This window comes from Sus scrofa, chromosome 10 (assembly GCF_054392235.1).
Source record: "Sus scrofa isolate SSC_HxYL_T2T_F1_AM1 chromosome 10, Sscrofa_HxYL_maternal_Yorkshire_Landrace_v2.0, whole genome shotgun sequence".
Lineage (NCBI taxonomy): Eukaryota > Metazoa > Chordata > Mammalia > Artiodactyla > Suidae > Sus > Sus scrofa.
The window spans coordinates 68,225,895-68,245,336 of NC_139392.1; the positions used below are offsets into that span (position 1 = coordinate 68,225,895).

Sequence of the window (19,442 nt, forward strand, 5' to 3'; positions counted from 1 at the left end):
CTGGCTCCCAGTGATGGTTAATCACCCCCACCTCAATCCTGGATCCTTTGATGTGTTCATCTGTCTCATCCACTGTTCTCATGATTTTGAAAGAAATGGAGGAGTTCCCACTGTGGCGCAGGGGAAATGAATCCACCTAGTCTTCACAAGGATGCAGGTTCCATCCCTGGCCTCGCTCACTGGGTCGGGGATCTGGTGCTGCCGTGAGCTGTGATGAGCTGCCGGCCTACGCCACAGCCACAGCAATGAGGGATCCAAGCTCCATCTGTGACATCTGCGATCTATACCACAGCTCACAGCGATTCCCAAGGGGGCGCTGTGGCTGGGCCCAGGGAGGAGCGGCCTCTCATAGGCCTGGGGACACCGCTGGTGCTGTCCTACCCCAGGAGGGTCTCTCAGGGAAGGGCTCTGTCATGCCCGCCTCAGTGGGGGCTGGGCAGGGAAGCCCAGGCCAGAACAGGAAGTGCAGTTGTAAATGGAGTGAATCTTTTGATTTTACCAGAACCAGATGCATAAAAGCACCAGGATAAAAGGAAGCCAAAGGTTAACAAAACAACTACTGCCATCAGGAACAATGAAGTTTTATGGCCATGCTTGTCAATGGTGCCATTTATGAGTTACAAGTCTGGGCTAGGAGTTCCCATTGTGGCTCAGTGGTTAACGAATCCGACTAGGAACCACGAGGTTGCGGGTTTGATCCCTGGCCTTGCTCAGTGGGTTAAGGATCCGGCATTGCCGTGAGCTGTGGTGTGGGTTGCAGACAGGCTCGTATCTGGCATTGCTGTGGCTCTGGCGTAGGCCGGCGTCTACAGCTCCCATTGGACCCCTAGCCTGGGAACTGCTATATGCAGCGGAAGCAGCCCTAGAAAAGGCAAAAAGACAAAAAACAAACAAACAAAAAAACCAACTCTGGGCTAGACACAGTGTGTAGGAGAGTGGAGGGCAGAGGCACCCCCTGCCAGGGGGTCCAGCTCTGAGGGCAGCCAGGGCCTCCCTGCATGAACCGCTGGGTACCTGGGGCTCCGGCCTGGCCTGTCTGCACTTTGAAAGTTGATCTATGCCTTGGACTCTCTGCCATCAACCCTATCTCATCTGTGCCCTAAGTCCTGCCCTTGTCTAAGTGCCCAGATAGTGACCTTGGCCACTGCATTCCCTGGCAGGCCGGCTTGGCTGCCACATCTGCTGGATAGCAGTCCTGCAACTCTCAGGCTGAATGGCGTTGAGACCTGGGTGTGCTCACCCCGGTGTGTGTGGATGGACACACGGGACCCACATAATCAGAGCATCACCCTCCCTTCTGCTTCAAACCCCCCAGTGATCCCACCCACTCTCTACCTCCAAGGAGAAGCAGGTGGCACTGCTGTGGTCCTCAGGCACCTATGATGGGATCCCATTACCCCACCAGCCACTCCCCCTGCAGCCTTTGCACTGGCTGCTCCTTTCCCCTGCAAAGCTGTCTCCAGATACCTGCAAGTCTCTCCTCCTTCAAGTCTCTGCCCAAATGTCACCTGTTGACCAGGGAGCTGTGATGGTGGAGCACGCAGTGCAAGGGGAAGGGGGCCTTCAGGCACCCCCGCCAAAGACAGAATATTCCTGCTTACGGGGTGCCTCTGTGGCCTTGGATCCTGAGGACAAGATTGTAGCAAAAGCTGCAAAGGCCTGGGAGTTACAAAGTGAGCTTCCTGAATCATCATTAAGGGGGTACCTCAGGTCTGAACACTTCAGGTCCCAGGGTTTTTTTTTTCCCAATATGAAGATGCGTGATTCTGTCCCTGTGTGTCCTTTTGCATCCTTTTGTTTCAAAGCAAAGGAAAGCACATGACTCTCTGGCCAGTGCAACCGACAACTTAGTGCAGAATCCAGGGATACTGGCAGGTGGAAGGACGGGACATCCGCACAGGGGGTCAGAGGCCAAGCTCACCACCCCCAGAGGGACACCCACTGGGTGTGGAGCCAGACGGGTAAACCATCAGAGAGTGGCGCCACCCATGGCACCTCCTCCTGGGGCTCTGGTCTTTGTATCAAACAGAATGAGCTACAGAGGGGCTTGTTTGGGGGCCAAGCAGGACTATTTTATAGCAGGTTTTTTCTTTTCTTTTTTTTTTTTTTGGCTGCAGCATGCAGCGGTTTGATGTGAGATCTCAGTTCTCAGGCCAGAGATTGAACCCAGGCTGCAGTGGTGAGAGCGCCAAGTCCTAACCACTAGCCCACCGAGGAACTCCCTATAGCAGGTTTCTTTCTTTCTTTTATTACAGTGCAGTTGATTTATAGTGTTGTGTCAATTTCTGCTGTACGGCATAGTGACCCAGTCATATATACACATTCTTTTTCTCATATCATCTTCCATCATGTTCTACCCCAAGAGATTGGAATAGTTCCCTGTATTGTACAGTAGGACCTCATTGCTGATCCATTCTAAACGGATGCTGCTCATTTAATGTGTTGCTGGAGACAAGAGCCCAGATGTGCTGAGGGAACATATTCTAATAACTTGGAGGGGAAAAACCCATATTGCCCATGTCCGGCTTTACAAGATCTATTTATCCCATAGCCACAGCGGGCTCATCAGTCTCATTCTCCTCCAAAGGGCATGAAATGGCCCACAGACAAATTACCTTATAGAAAAAAATGGTAGGAGTTCCCCTGGTGGCTCAGTGGTAACGAACCTGACTGGTATCCAGGAGGACGTGGGTTCGATCCCTGGCCTCACTCAGTGGGTTAAGGATCCGGTGTTGCCATGAGCCGTGGTGTAGGTCACAGACCTGGCTGGAAACCCGTGTTGCTGTGGTTGTGGTATAGGTTGGCAGCTGCAGCTCCTATTCGACCCATAGCCTGGGAATTTCCATATGCTGAGGATGTAGAACTAAAAAAACAAAAAAAAACAAAGGAAAAGAATAAAAGGGTAGGAGAGAACGTGAATGCACTCGAATCCGCAAAGTGATTGATCCAGTGGGTGGCTTTGGTCACCACATCTGAATCTCAGCACATTTGGTGACCTTAAGCAGCAGGCCTCCCTCTGGGGCAGAGGTGAGAGAGTCATCTGTCATCCAGATGCTAAAGGTCCCTGTAAAGTCTCAGGGTGCTCAGGCCCCGGGAAGGGGTGGGGGGAGATGACAGAAGGTCACAAGAGAAGGGGTTTCTGCCCACAGGGACCATCCTCGATCATACAAGAGTGTAAGCCGAATGGCCCCTAGAAACCCAGATGACAGCGTAGTCACCTGCCAGTAGAAACGGGAAAGGTGGGGGGACACACACAGCTTGCTGGTCCCTGGTGCCTGACACCTCACACCCATCAGCAGGTTTTACTGTGATCTGATAGGGCACCCTGCGGTCCCATTTTGCAGTTCAAGGTTGCAGATGCCTGGGGAGGTTCAATAATTGGCTAGAAATTGGCAGATCCAATTCCAGCCCTCTGACCCCGGATCTACTTCCCTGTCCCCGCCCGCCACGTGCTAGGGTAGGGGGAGGAGAAAGATATTTTAAGACGAGTTTCCCTTAAGACACAACATTAAGGAAGGAGGGAGATAAGGTGGCTCATGGCAAAGAGAAGGACCCCTGAAGCAAGAGCTGGGGGCCTTCTGAAAGACAAGGATCCCAACCCCAGGAAAAGCCCACCCCTAGGTCAGCACAGCTGGGCCTTGGGCATCAGTTAAGATCTTGTTGTGACTGTATTTCTCAGGCCCTTGGAGCCAGGAGGGGAAGCACAGGCCAGAGGAGAGGTTTTGAGCCTGGAGGTTGAGAAGAAGGGAGACGAAAGAAACATCTGAAGTTCATAAAAACACTTTTTTTTTTTTTTTTTTTCTGGATCAAGGGGTATTCTGGAATGTTCCTTAGAGGCCAGAAGTGTCCTTGTTTAAAATTCAGAATTTATTGCTGTACAGCACAGGGCACTCTATCTAGTCACTTGTGATGGGACAGGATGGAGGACAATGGGAGAAAAAGACTGTATACATGTATGTGTGACGGGGTCACTTTGCTGTACAGAAGAAATTGACAGAAAACTATAAACCAACTATAATGGAAAAAAATAAAAATCATTAAAAGTAAAATAAAATAAAATTCATAATTTACAACTTGGTCATTTCAATCACATTATATTCAAAGAGGATTTTCTTTAGAGCCTACATATTAAAAAGTCTTCATTAAAATTTCATAAAAATATAAACCTGAAAACAGTGTTTTTCAGAGTATTATGGACTGTGCCATTAACAATAGGACAACTGTGTTTAACTCCTTGGCATTTCAACCCGCTTCCTCAGGCAGCCAGGTAAAACCACATTTGCCCATTCTTTTATTTCCTTCCTTTCTTTTTTCTTTCTTTTTTTTTTCTTTCTTTCTAGGGCTGCGCCTGGGAGTTCCTGGGACAGGAGTCCATTCAGTGCTACAGCTGCCGGCCTACACCACAGTCACAGCAACGCCCAATCCGAGCCACATATGCAACCTATGCCGCAGCTCATGGCAACACCAGATCCTTAATCCACTGAGTGAGGCCAGGGATCAAACCTGAGTCCTCATGGACACTAAGCGGTGCTTTACCTGCTGAGCCACAATAGGGACTCTTGCCCATTCTTTTAATATTGTCTTTATTTTGCATCAGATGGCGATGTTCTCCATGAGAGCGGTTCTTTTTGTCCTGAAAGTAGAAAGCATGGGAAAAAATGACGAGGGTACCTTGTAATGAGGCCTGCGCTGGTGTTTCCCATACAGATATGTCCACCTGTCTCCAGGACAAAGGTCCCTAAAGAGACAACTGTGCTTCTTATAGCCCCTAGAAAAGGACCCCCACCCCTCGCTACTATCCTCTAGACACCAATCTCATTGAATCAGGAACAAAACACGTGTCTTTCCTTCCTATGCTGCCATCTTGGTCCGGGGGCCTACAGATGTTCCTATAAATTGAGGAAACTGTCTCTCTCTTCTCCCATCTCGTTCATGCAGCTCCGGCACCCCGCCTCCCCAAACACAGGTCAAAGCAGAGTGTTTTCCACTTGGTCCCATTGTCTGTGGAAAGACCTACAGTCTCCAAGGTCCTGTTAGCTTGGGAAGGCAGTGAACCCCTACCGCTCTCACTGTCAGCCATGTGCTGTGTTTATGCCAAACCATCAGCCTACAATGTCTTTTTTTCTGGTTGAAAAATCTCAGTGAAGTTGGACCTCCCAGTTCTCCCAGTGGGAATGGATCGCACTCGCTTTCTTGATCCCACAGTATTTGGTGCCCCCGTGATAGTATTTCTTAAATTTTGACTTTTGTATTTGTTTACATTCCTTTGGCTGCAGGCAACATCTGCTTCTTAACGGCAGGCATCATTCCTTTACCTCCTGTGGGTACTGATTGGGTGTTACTGAGAAAGTCTCATTTAATAAAGCATAAACCTTTACTTTAAGAAGTGCGAAGCCCTTGGAGTTCCCGTTATAGCACAGTGGAAACAAGTTCGACTAGCATCTATGAGGACTTGGGTTTGATCCCTGGCCTCGCTCAGTGGGTTGAGGATCTGGCGTTGCTGTGATCGAAGTTGTGGCTCAGATGCTGCTTTGCTGCTGGCAGCTGCAGCTCCAATTTGACCCCTAGCCTGGGCACTTCTCTATGCCATGGACGTGGCCCTAGAAAGCATAAATTAATTAATTAATTAAAAGTGTGATGTCTATATTTTCAACCTGTATGCTGGGAAGAGATACAAGATCTTTAGTTTAACAACAGCTCTTTCAAATCCATAAGAAAAGAGTGAATGGGCAGAGGACCTAAATAGATATTTTTCCAGTAAAGACATAGGGATGGCCAGTAGGCCCATGAAAAGATGCTCGTCATCACTAATTATTATAGGAATGCAAATCTAAACTACACTGAGGTATCATCTCACCACACTTAGAATGGCCATCATTAAAAAAAAAAAAAACTACAAGTTAAAAATGCTAGAGAAGGTGTGGGGAAAAGGGACCCCTCCTACACTGTTGGTGGGGATGTAAATTGGTGCAGCCACTATGGAGAACAGTATGGAGGTTCCTCAAAAAAAAAAAAAAAAAAAACAACTAAAAATAGAATTGCCATGTTATCCAACCATCCTATTCCTGGGCATATAGCCAGCCAAAACCATAATTCAAAAAGATATATGTACCCCATTGTTCATAGAAGCACTATTCACAATAGCCAAGACATGGAAACAACCTACATGTCCACTAACAGAGGGATGGATAAAGAAGATGTGGTACATATGTGCAATGGAACACTACTCAGCTGTGAAAAAAGAATGAAGGCCATTTGCAGTAACATGGATAGATCTTGAGATGATCATACTGAGTGACGTAAATCAGAATGAAAAAGACAAATACCATATGATACTACTTATATGTAGAATCTAAAATACAACACAAATGAATATATGTACAAAACAGAAACAGACTCACAGACATAAAGAACAAACTTGTGGTTGCCAACAGGGCTGGGGGAGGGAAGGAGTAGCAGTTTGGGATTAGCAGATGCAAACTCTTTTATATATATATAGGATGGATAAACAATATGGTCCTACTGCACAGCACAGGGAACTGTATTCAATATCCTGGGATAAATCATAATGGAAAAGAATATGGAAAAGTATATATTTGTATAGCTGAGTCAATTTGCTGTACCATGGAAATTAACACAACATTGTAAATCAATTGTACTTCAATAAAATTTAGAAAAAAGAGAGAAAAGAGTGAATATCCCTCTAGGAAACAAAGGTAATTTCAGACACCACTGGTGAGATTATTCATCCTCACCACTTTTCTGGAGGGTGTTTTGATAATACGCATTTAAACTAGGTATAAATTTTGGTTTAGTAATCCACACTACAGAGCTTCACCTAAGGAAGCAATTAGGACATGCACATAGATTAAGTACCATTGTACTTAACAATCTTTAGGTTAGGAGACAGGGCGATCTGTAATATTAAAGAAATGGAAATGGCACATCCATGGAATTGAATTTTTTTGCAAAAAATAAAAAATCATGTTTTCAAAAAGCATTTCATGCACAGAAAAATATCTGGGCTGAAATATGAAGAAAGAAGAATATGTATAAAAACCTGCTTAAAAGTTATCTCTAAGAAGTGATATTTTGGATTTTTAAAATTTTATTCCACAAAAATTTCCACAATGATTATATGTCTATCTTAAAATCAGAAATAAATGTGTTTAGAAAGAAGACTATTATGGGATTCAACCAGTATACACTGGTACACACCAGTACACTCCAGTAAGCAGCTGTAAAAGCCAGGATTGGTTGGGGCCCTTCAAATTGGTCACTAAAAATATGTAGTATCACCCATGCAAATAACTCTGGTCTAAGGCAGAAAATGACAAGTTGCTTAAAGCCCAGAGAAAGTGTTTTTGTTTTTAAACAACACTCAATGGAAAGAATTGTTCTAAAACTGCTAAAAAGGAAATGAAATCAACCATCATACACTATAGACATTTGGAATCACTGAGCTTAAAAACTGAAAAGAATCTCAAAGACCAGCAACATCACAGATGGAGAAAATATGGTTTAGAAGTAGTTACTCACTCACCCAAGGTCCAAGAGGTAGGCTGGTGGGACGGGTGGAACTGCTGTTCCTCCCACCCTCCAAAATTCATAGGCTGACGTCCTTAACCCTATTTGCACAGAACATGACCTTTGGAAACAGGGTCATTGCAGATGAAATTGGTTAAGTCAAGATGAGGTCACTAGGGGGAGGGCCAGCCAATACAGCTAGTGTCCTTAAAGAGAGGGATTTGGACAAAGACAGACACACAGAGAGAATATCATGCGAACAAGAAGGCAGAGACGGGGAGTGAAACTTCTATAAGCCAAGGATTACAGCCCAGGATTGGCCAAAGCTTGCAGCAAATCTCCACAAAAAGTGAGAGGAAGCCTGAGACAGACTCTCCTCACAGCCCTCTGGGGAGCCAGCCCTGCAGACACCTTGACTTTGGACCCTAACGGGCAGAGCTATGAGATGAAACACTTCTCTTGTTCACTGTCACAGCAGCCCTGGCCACAACTGCAGGTGACAGGCAGATCCAGAACCAGGTGTGCTGGCTTCTAGCCCAGGGCTGAGGCCTTTAACTCCTGTCCAGTGGACGTGTCCCCAGCCAGTGAACTCTGGACCTTCTCTGCATGGAGGTCTATGTGATTTTCATGCTCAGGACAGAACTGGCTTTGAATTCTAAGCGGAGCTGAGATTGGAACCCGGAGTTGAATTGAGGGGTTGCCAGGGACTGAGACCTCCTGTTACAAATGTGGGTGGGAATGCGTGCTGAAGACCCCCTTCCCTGAGCATGAGGCCACGCAGGATGACACCATCTGGGTTATGCAGTGCAGACTTTAAAGGGTACCTATTGCCCTTGAGTCTATGGCTTTCTAATTAAGACTGAAATGGCACGTTTGTGACCAGCACCTTTATCGTGGGCATTTGGGTTTTTACATCCCTCCTCCAGGCCCAGATCTCTGAGGCCAGAACACTGGGTCTGGGGCTGGCTGGCTTGCTTGCTTGCTTGCTTGCTTGCTTGCTTTCCTTCTTTCTTTCTCTCCTTCTCTCTCTTTTTTTCTTTCTTCCTTTTTCTTTCTTTCTTTCATTCTTTTTTTTTTTTTTCTTTTTGTCTTTTTGTCTTTTGTTGTTGTTGTTGTTGCTATTTCTTGGGCCTCTCCCACGGCATATGGAGGTTCCCAGGCTAGGGGTTGAATCGGAGCTGTAGCCACCGGCCTACGCCAGAGCCACAGCAACGCGGGATCCGAGCTGCGTCTGCAACCTACACCACAGCTCACGGCAACGCCGGATTGTTAACCCACTGAGCAAGGGCAGGGACCGAATCCGCAACTTCATGGTTCCCAGTCAGATTTGTTAACCACTGCGCCACGACGGGAACACCGTCTTTCTTTCATTCTTTCATTCTTTCTTTTACTTTCTTTCTTTTACTTTCTTTTCTTTTCTTTTCTTTCTTTCTTTCTTTCTTTCTTTCTTTCTTTCTTTCTTTCTTTCTTTCTTTCTTTCTTCCCTTCCTTCCTTCCTTCCTTCCTTCCTTCCTTCCTTCCTTCCTTCTCTTTCTTTTTCAGGGCCGCACCTGCAGCACATGGAAGTTCCCAGGCTAGGGGTCGAATCAGAGGTGCAGCTGCAGCCCATACCACAGCCACGGCAATGCAGGATCCAAGCCACATCTGCAACCTACAGTCCAGTTTGCTTCGATACTGGATCCTTAACCCACTGAGCGAGGCCAGGGATCAAACCCATACCCTCAGAGAGACAACGTCAGGTCCTTAACCTGCTGAGCCACAATGGGAACTTGGGGGCTGGGACTTTCAATGCAATCTAGATTGGGTATTGAATCCTCTTAGCACCGGGGCAAAGAAAGGAGAGATGGGGATGGGGTCTGGCTGGATAGAGCTCACCCTCTGAGCAGGAGGATGGGTGACAGCCAAGCAACATGCGAGGGACTCACCACCCATGGAGCACAGGGAGGGGAGTCCAGAAGCGAGGTGTTTCTCCAGCCCCGGAAGTGCCCCATCTGGTCTCATGCTTCTCTGCGCCATGGTCTGAACCACCCAGGACTCAGAGGCGACTGAAGACTCAGATCAGGGTGCTGATGAGGTTCATGTCTGAGGTGCACCCTGGGATGTGAACTCCTCAGGGCAAAACACAACGAAAGCAGCAGGGAAGCCCTGAGGACTCAGATTCTTTAATGTGAAGTTAGGCAGGAGATGGACTTCCGGTTTCCAGCCCCTGGGCTGACCCTGGCCAGCCTCATCCCCACCCAGGCTGTACTCCTGGAGCCCCTAGTTCAGGCCCAGCTCTGCCTGAATCATGCAGAGAACCAGCCTCCACAACTCTGACCAACTGTTCTCTGATCCATAGAACCTTGGAGAATGAACAGAGTATTTCTACAAAGCAGCTTTAAATCCAAACAACAGACTTTTCTGGAAATGACTGCTTCAAGCTGCATGAGATGGTTAAAAAAAAAAAAAAAAAACCTCAAGAATTAAAGTCCATAATATATTTTGTGCATAGTTTGTGGTTTTATAGTCACTTTCATCTTTTTTTTTCCTCCAAACTCCTCCAAAGATTTGTGCATCCACTGAGCCAATACACAGTTGCACTTCTGAGCAAAAAACTTGTAAAACTAGACCCTGGACAGTGTTCCCATCAGCCTTGTAACATCTCCCAGAGCCAAGCGTGACATGAGATGTTGAAACAGATCCAAGTAACCATTACTATGTTCTGTGTCAAAGAGCTGCTTTATTCAAGTCTTAGGACAATAAATGAGGCCGGCAGAAGGTCGTGTCCGCCTGGCTTTCTCTGTATCTCAGGTTGGAGCAATCAAATGCCACAGTCCTGGAGGCTGCACCACATCTGCCCAGCATCCCTTTGGATTCCATGGCACAGCCTGGACAGGCAGCACCGAGGGGGCAGTGCTGTGAGGGGACGGACCCAGGCCAGGTGGTCCCTCCGCACCATGGAAGCATCTGCGTGCGTTTCGCCATCATGCAGGTGTCCCCCCCAGCAGGAAGCCTGTGTGACTTTTATTTCCCCGCATCTCCCATCCTGAGAGGCAGGTGGGTTTGGGCTTTTCCCATCCATCTGAGCAAACACACTGCACAGTCACCCCAGGAGTGGATCTCAACACAGAGGCAGTACCCATGGTGCCCCTGACCTGAAGATTAGGCCTGGGAAAAATCGGGAACAGGTGTTTGCTGAGCAACCCTCCTCACCCCAGGGAGGGTGTCAGAGGCGGATAGTGGCCGTGGGCATAGGCCCCAGAGCCAGTGGGAGGTTGAGGTGGGGCAGGCGTGGCTCCCCCGCCCCCCCCAGCCAGACCAGACCTGGCCCACATCTTCACCTTGGAATTGATGACCTCTCTCCAGAGGGGCCCCAGGTTAAACACACAATTGGGAGGTGGAAGGTAGGGACCCCAAAATACTCAGGAGAATCTCTCTCTCTCTCTTTTTTCCCTTTTTAGGGCCACATGTGGGATTATGGTAGTTCCCAGGCTAGGGGTCAAATCGGAGCTGCAGCTGTGGGCCTACACTGCAGTCACACCCATGCCAGATCCAAGCCACATCTGCTACCTACACTGCAGCTTGAGGCAATGCCGGATCCTTAACCCAATGAGCCACAACAGGAAGTCTGTCATGAGACTCTTAGCACAGACGTATTTGCTGGCAAAGAGGGACCCCAGGCGGGGCTGGGGCAGGAGAGGGGGCACCAGGGGACGCCTCCACGACCATCATCAGGACACAGGTCCAGCCTGGGATGCTGGCTGCTCGCCTCTGTCCCCAGGCTGACCACTGTGTCCGGCACAGAGAAGTGGGCATCTCAGGGCTGCAGGGTTCAGTTCCATGGAGGGTGTGTCTGTGACCCTCAAGGACAGTCCTGCCAGCACTGACCATGCCAGGCTCGGGCTGTTCTTTGGGCTCTCAGTGTCCAGTGGCCCAGAAGCCAGGAGGCCAGGCCCTGATGGTTGACAGGCCCAATGGCCAGCTGGAACCACAGCGACCAGGCTGCAGGCTCTGGGCACCCACAGCCACTCACCATCCCAGCCCAGCCCATGCACTTGGAGCCTTGTCCTGGAGGGACATTCAGGGGTGCTGGGGTCAGTGAGGCAGCCCCGTGGTCCTCCTGTCTGGTGGTGTCTAAATGGCGCATGGCCCTTTGGGGCACTGATGCACAGATGACAGGGAGCAAGGGCGGAAATCCAGTGGGGGTGAACAGGGGCACAGGCTGCAAGGCAGGGCAAGGTGCCAGGGCCTGGGAAAGGGGGGGGACTCTGGTGCTGCAGGGAGGTGCAGTGTGACAAGGACTCGGTGAATACCCAGAGCTGGATGACCAGGAGGTCCTGAGGGCCAGGAGGACCAAGGCCACACTGCGGTGACCTGAGGAGGAAGGGAGGGCTGGGGTGACGGCCTAGAAGCCATTCCAGCATGAGAGGTCCAGAGACAGCCCGGCGACCCTGCGTCCCTGGTGAGAGACACGTCCCATCTGGCCTGGTGATATCAGAGGGAGCCCTGTCACACGGCCTGTCCCAGAAGCCCACCTCACGTGATGTCCCTCCCTCTGAGGAGCAGAGAGCAGGCCCAGGCAGCAGCTACACTGTGAGGACACCACTGCACTCCTGGCACTGTTTTTCTTTTCTTTCCTTTTCCTTTTTGGTACTTTTTTGGCCTCCCCTTGGCATATGGAGTCCCCGGGCCAGGGATCAGATCCGAGCCACAGTTGTGACCTAAGTCACCGCTGCAGCAACACTGGTTCCTTTAACCCGCTGCACCGGGCCAGGGATTGAACCTGCTTCCTGGCACTGCAAAGATGCCACTGATCCTGTTGTGCCACAGTGGGAACTCCCATGGCATTTTTTTTCTAGTAACATCTAGGTCCGATCAATGATACCACTTTCCTGTTTAGTGCAGCAATGGTTAACTTCTCTATGAACTAATTTATTGAAGTGAAAATGTGAGTCCACTTAGGGCAGAAAAACTGAGCAGCAGACTGTAGTGTGTGGTATGTGGATATGGCCCAAAGGATCAAGACGGTACCGGATGGTGGCAGGAGTCTTGGTCCTCAGGAGGGGGTTTTGGCCATGGCTCTGGGGGAGGGAGGTGGGAGGCCAGTGTGGCTCTGTCCCCAGAGGTCCCAGCACAGGCTTCATGGCTCCCTGTGAGATGAAGTCACATAAAGACCCACACTGTGGTCCCTCGCCGCGTCCCCTGATCCCTGGTTAGGCCATCTCCCTCCAGGACCTCGGGCAGGTTGGGAATGAACAAGAGAAAGACATGCAAACTCTTGTGGAGTCATGTGTGGAAGCAGCCTGAACCGTGTCCTTCTCTGATGTGGAGACAACATGGGGAGATGATGGTTCAGTCACAGAAACCCACCTGGCGGTGATGCTGAGCCAACGGCCGCAGAACCAGGGCTGGGTCTGCTTTCTCATCCTTCCTGACCCCCGCAAAGGACACACGACACTCCTTTGGGGTCATCAAGGGGCCTGCGTTCCAAATAGGATGGAAGTTTAATGTCCCGGAGTCAGGCACTGAAGAGTGTGCCATGTTCTGAGGCTGAGATGCTTCTCACCCGTTTGCTCCCCTACTTCACCCAGGAGGACCAGCCACTGGCCATTGCTCTGGGTCCCATACAGAGTCCTGGCATCTCCACCAGAGAAGAAAAGGGTTCCGTCCACAGGTGGCCTGTGGAATTTGCCTCGGAGGCAAGAATTAAGGTGCAATTGGACCCAAACTCAAACTCAAGTTTAACTGAATCCACATCATGTCAGCCCATCTTCCTGCCTTATGCTTCCCCCCTGGTTTCTGCTGCTGCTTTTCTGACCCCAAACAGAGCAGTTTCATAGGAACATGAATATGGAGGGTGGCGAGATAGAGGGTTGCTTCTGGGGCATCCCTTCAGGCCTGTTCCATCTGGAATTCTCAGCCTACACGTCCAGGGCCTGGCAGCCATCAGAGGTCGCAGTATTAAACCCTTGCTAATCAGAAGCTTTGCTGATGTCTTGGCATTTCTAGGGTGACCTAATTCCCTGTGTCAGTTTTCCACAACTTTTCTATTTTTATCTCCTCTCCTATTTATAAGAGCAGATCGCTGGGTTGAGACCAAGTGGTTCATGGTGCCAAGAGAGCAGAGAGGTGGCAGAGGCTCTCCGTATCATGCAGAAAGGCTCCTGGGGGCCAGCACCACCCTGTGGAGGGGCTGCCCAGGAGGCCCTGCGTGTACCCAGGCCCAGGCTACCCCCCTAGGCCAGCAGGGTTCACAACTCAGGTGCTTGACAAGCATGGCCCAGGACACAGGTGTAGATCCTACTTAATCAGGAGTAAAAGCCCTTACCAGCTGCCTTGACAATTCCAGGTGCCTCCTGCCTATCAGTCATTTGATGGATACCATCCTCATCCTCACCATGGTTATCATCAAGGGAACCATCCTCATCCTCACCATTATCATCATCATCCCGGGTACCATTTTATCCCCATCATTATTATCACCATCATGGGTACCACCCTCATCCTCACCATTATCATCACCATCATGGGTACCATCCTTATCCTCACCATTATCATCATCATCCTGGGTACCATTTTCATCCCCATCATTATTATCATCATGGGTACCACCCTCATCCTCACCATGGTTATCATCAAGGGAACCATCCTCATCCTCATCCTCATCATTATCATCATCATCCTGGGTACCATTTTCATCCCCATCATTATTATCATCACCATGGGTACCATCATCATCCTCACCACCCCCATCCCCCTTTGACGATGGGGACAAATAGCACAGGACTTTAATTAACTTGCCCGAGTCTACCCAAAGCAGGAGGTGGAAGTGTTGAGTTCAAGCCCCTGGAACTCAGGTTCACACCCTCTACTTTTAACCATTTTACTCTCTCTCTTCTCTTGCCTTTTTCCAAGGCACCGTCACTTCTTCCTGTGCCATTTCTGCGAGAGGAGGGGTACACTTTGGATTTGACAAACTAGAAGAAGCCGTCTAGCAGATGACACAGTTACCCTGGATTACCCTACTTAGAGCGGTACCTGGGTTGGGAGCTGGAAATTTCCAGACTAATTTTCAAGACGCCTCATCCAGGTATTTAGAATGATCCAACAGAGGAAGAAATTTTCAGGAGTAAATCCCCTCAATCTGCCTCTTCAATTTTAAGGTGCATACAAAGCCCCTGGAGTCGGTATGAAAACGCAGCCTCCGATGGGGCAGGTCCGGCCCAGAGGCTGCATTTCTAACTAACTCCCAGATGAAGAGTAGTTTCTAGTCTGAGGTCAGCCCTCAAAACACCCAGACTTGAATTCCTGGGGTTTCCTGAGGCTGGACTGGGGGTTGTGGGAAGGCGTTTTGAGTCACGTTTCCTTTGAAAGGAGGTTTTTTTCACACTTGGAAAAGATGTTTGCAAACCACAGCCCTAAATATAAGATTCCATACATTTAGAGATACTTACCAGAATATGTGGCAGGAAATTTTTCTCTCCCACAGATCTTTTTCGTTGTTGTTGTTAATATATTTTGCTGACTCAGAGGAATGAGCAGCCATATTTGGACAATTGGCCTCACAATGACCTCCCCGCTACCTAATGGAAAATATTGAAGGTATTCTACTTAGAAATAATTATATTTACATAACCTCCACGGCATTCATCTCTCTCTCTCCTTCTCCCAGCACCCCCCTTCCTCCATAAACGCTTCTAGGAATACTTGTTTCTGGAATTCATCAGCTCCAGCTGTTTACTTCCATTTGAGGCCATTTCTCCCCCTGTAGTTAAGTTTCTTACAGGAGAGGGTGGGCGGGGGAGGGGGGAGAAATGGCTTTAACCGCATTTATCAGAAAGTGTTACCGTCACTGAAAAATCAATCTGTCCCAAATTTTGAGACAAATTTTGCCACCAGATCAGAGAAAAAGGGACATTGGGGATATGGAGCTGGAGGGACCTTAACAGAATCCAGGGCTCCCCACTAGAGTCTTTAAGGAATAGATTTTGGGATCCAATCAGGGAGTGTGTGGGGCTGAACAAATTTCTCCACTTCTGACTTATCTGGAGTTCTTTAAAAGCTCTGCTCTGGGTTCTGATATGGCCCAGATAGTGTTCACTTTCTTTTTTTACCCTATTGTGGGTTTTGATTGTTTTTCCCCAGAAATGGATTTTATTTCATGTACCCAAGTCTTAAATTTAATAAAGAAAAAAATCTCCATTAAAAAAAATGCAATGGGGGAGTTCCCATCATGGCGCAGCGGAAACGAATCCGACTAGGAACCATGAGGTTGTGGGTTCAATCCCTGCCTTGATCAGTGGATTAAGGATCTGGTGTTGCCTGAGCTGTGGTGAGGGTTGCAGACTCGACTCGGATCCCGTGTTGCTGTGGCTGTGGCGTAGGCTGGAAGCTGTAGCTCTGATTAGACTCCCCAGCCTGGGAACCTCCATATGCCACAGGTGCGGCTGTGAAAAGACAAAATACAAAATAAATAGACAAATAAATAAAAATGCAATGGGGAGTTTCTGTTGTGGCTCAGAGGGTTACAAAACTGACTAGTATCCATGAGGATGTGGGTTCAAACCCTGGCCTTGCTCAGTGGGTTAAGGACCTGGCATTGCTGTGAGCTGTGGTGTAGGTCGCAGACGCAGCTTGGATCCCTCATTGCTGTGGCTGTGCTGTAGGCCTTGATTTGACTACTAGCCTGGGAACTTCCATATGCCACAAGTGAAGGCATTAAAAAAAAAAAAATGCAGTGCTCCAAAGGGCCATCATAGCCTGCATATTGTCCAAACTACCTGTACCTGGATGACAGAGACTGTTCTTGAGGCCATCTCAAGGAACACGAGCCATGGACCCCAACTTTGAGACCAGCTGAAAGAGTCCCAGCTCCAGGGCATTTAACAAAACCCCCAGACTGAGCAGACATCTCCCCTCGGGGTCTGGTCCCCTTGGCCAGACACCAAGGCCTCCCACCTCTGGAATGACAATTCCAGAAAGGTCCTGCCAAAGACCCTGGACAGCCCTGAGAGCATGATGGAGGGGGCTGAGGCCAGAGGGCCACCCCCAAGGTCAAGTGTGGCTGTGCAAGGCTGGAACCGATTTCAGCCCCCTTTGTGTCGATAGGGTGGGCCTCGGGGAGCGTCTGTGAAGGTGGGTTACACTAGACATAGGGGGATCACAGGAGAAGGCCTGGAGAGCAGCCAGGAGGTACCCAAGCTTGAGGGCACACAGGGCTCCCAGGAGGCCAGGGAGAGCCAGAGACAGGCCTCTGGCATGTGGGGGCTGGGATCCCAGAGAAGGCAAGGCAGTGGGTGAGGCTTCTGGGAAGGGCTGGGGGGAGCACTAGTGGGGAATGAGCCTGTCACCTTGGGGGTTTTTGCTTTTTAGGGCTGTATCCACGGCATATGGAAATTCTCAGGCCAGGGGGTCAAATCAGAGCTACAGCTGCCGGCCTACATCACAGCCACAGCAACGCAGGATCTGAGCTTTGTCTTCGACCTACACCACAGCTCATGGCAATGCCGGATCCTTAACCCACTGAGCAAGGCCAGGGATGGAACCTGCATGCTGCATCCTCATGGATCCTAGTCAGCTTTGTTAACCACTGAGCCATGAAGAGGACTGCCCTGTCACTTTGTTTTGCAAAGAGTCCCCTTCAACCACCCCAGAGCCTCCATTGACTCATGTCTCAAATAGGGTTCTTTAATGGTTTAAGGACCCTCTCAGGTCTGGCAGTGAAAGCCTCCTGCATTTCTTTAAACCCAATGTTTAGTTTTATTTTATTATTGTATTTCTTTTTTTAGGGCTGCAGGTGTGACATATGAAAGTTCCCAGGCTAGGGGTCGAATCGGAGCTACAGCTGCCAGCCTTCACCACAGCCACAGCCATGCCAGATCTGAGCTGCATCTGTGACCTACACCACAGCTTGCGGCAGGATCCTTAAGCTACTGAGCGAGGCCAGAGGTTGAACGTTTGTCCTCATGGATACTAGTTGGGTTCATTTCTGCTGAGCCACGAGGTGAACTTCCTAAAGCCAATTTTTTTTTGTTTTTTGTTTTTGTTTTTGTCTTTTTGCCATTTTCTTGGGCCACTCCCATGGCATATGGAGGTTCCCAGGCTAGGGATCGAATCAGAGCTGTAGCCGCTGGCCTACGGCCAGAGCCACAGCAACACGGGATTGGAGCCGTGTCCGCGACCTACACCACAGCTCACGGCAACGCTAGATCCTTAACCCACTGAGCAAGGCCAGGGATCGAACCTGCAACCTCATGGTTCTTAGTCGGATTCGTTAACCACTGAGCCACGACGGGAACTCCAAGCCAATGTTTTTAATGTGAAAACTGTATTTGGACATAAAAATGCATATACAACCAGAAACCCCTATTCAATCAATAATGACAGTATCTCTCCAAAGAATATAGAAATTAAGTTATTAAGGAATGCCAGGAGAAAATAATTCTTTAAAGTTCTATTCAATTTACTTTTTAAGAAAGATGAGGAGTTCCCTTCCTGGTTCAGTGGTTAATGAACCTACTAGGATCCATGGAAATGTGGGTTCATCCCTAGCCTCACTCAGTGGGTTAGGATCCAGTTCTGCTGCAAACTGTGGTGTAGGTCTCAGGTGCCACTTGGATCCCACGTTGCTGTGGCTATAGTGTAGGCTGGCAGCTGTAGCGCCAATTCGACCCCTAGCCTGGTAACTTCCATATGCCATGGAAGTGGTCCTAAAAAGAAAAAAAAAAAAAAAAAAAAAAGAAATTTATCTGGCTCTGGTCTGAGTTCCATCCTGTTTACTTTCTTTGTCCCAAAGGGTGAGGACGGTCCATTTGAGGCAAGCTGGGTGACACTGGTGTTGCCCGGACAAACATGTTTAATTTTTAATTAAAAAAATTTTTTTAAGTATAGTTGACTTACAATGTTCTGTCAATTTCAGCTGTAAAGCATATTTTATTTTTTGTTTGTTTGTTTTCTTTTTTGGCTGCCCCACGCATATGGAGTTCTTGGGCCAGGCGTCAGATCTGAGCCACAGCTGCAACCTATACAGCAGCTGCAGCAACGGCTGGATAGTTAACCCACTCTGCTGGGCTGGGGATGGAACCTGCGTCCTGGAGCTACAGAGACACTGCCTATTCCACTGTTCCACAGTGGGAACTCTAGACAAGCATGTTTTATTTTAATAGTTATGTTTTTGTTTTAACATTTATTAGAAAAAACGTGAACTAGAACCTCAAATCAATGCTGTCCTGGATGTTTTTGCTTCAGCGAAGGCTTAGGCAGGGAGCCCCAGGGGCTCCAGCAAATGTTTGACTGTGAAAGTTTACAATGTGGGAGCAGAAATGACACAAGTACCAGCAGGCCCATGGAGATGCCCAGGAAAATTCTGGGCTCCCCATAGGAAAGAATGTCCCCCAACTGTGGGACGGAGCTGGTCCCTGGAGCTGGGTAGGTGTGGCTTCAGGTCACAGTCTCAGCATACACTACCCACCCAGAGTCCCATCCAGCCAGCAACCCGGGGGAGGGGGCTGAGCCACACAAGCTCAGCTGGTTCTCAAAACAACAGCAATGAGGCATTCTTGCTGTGCCTCAGCAGTAAAGAACCCAGCTAGTATCCATGAGGTTGCGGTTGGGTTAAGGATGCGGGGTTGCGGTGAGCTGTGGTGTAGGTCACAGACTCAGCTCAGATCCTGCGTTGCTGTGGCTGTGGTGTAGGCTGGCAGCTGCAGCTCTGATTCGAACCCTAGCCCGGGAACTTCCATATGACATGGGTGAAGCCCTAAAAAAGACCAAAAAAAAAAAAAAAAATCAGCAATGAACATGTGTTCCTTGGGTCTTCGCAACCCACCTTCTGTGTCCAGGACTGCGTCTCTGCTGGCAAAGCCTGACTGATGGTCTCTGGAAGTGACAGATGCCTGAGGACATGTAGGAAAGTCTGCGGATGAGAAGAAAATGCC

The 19,442-nt window shown here is 48.9% G+C and overlaps 1 protein-coding gene across 3 annotated transcripts in view; it reads right to left on the minus strand.

Annotated features, from left to right (window-relative positions):
• Positions 1 to 4,304: 4,304 nt before the first annotated feature.
• Positions 4,305 to 19,442, minus strand: part of LOC102162747 (uncharacterized) — a 38,254-nt gene continuing 23,116 nt past the window's right edge. Inside the window, exons 2-5 of one of the 3 annotated variants that reach the window (XM_084980185.1) lie at positions 19,334 to 19,420; positions 14,961 to 15,089; positions 12,877 to 12,986; positions 4,305 to 4,633 (exon numbers count right to left, since the gene is read on the minus strand). In XM_084980185.1, the coding sequence (XP_084836311.1) occupies positions 4,454 to 4,633; positions 12,877 to 12,986; positions 14,961 to 15,089; positions 19,334 to 19,420 (506 nt within the window). In that variant the 3' untranslated portion in view covers positions 4,305 to 4,453. Of the gene's footprint in view, positions 4,634 to 12,335; positions 12,657 to 12,782; positions 12,987 to 14,960; positions 15,090 to 19,333; positions 19,421 to 19,442 lie in introns of those variants that run through there. The other 2 variants (XM_084980184.1, XR_014817848.1) reach the window with 2 other exon arrangements.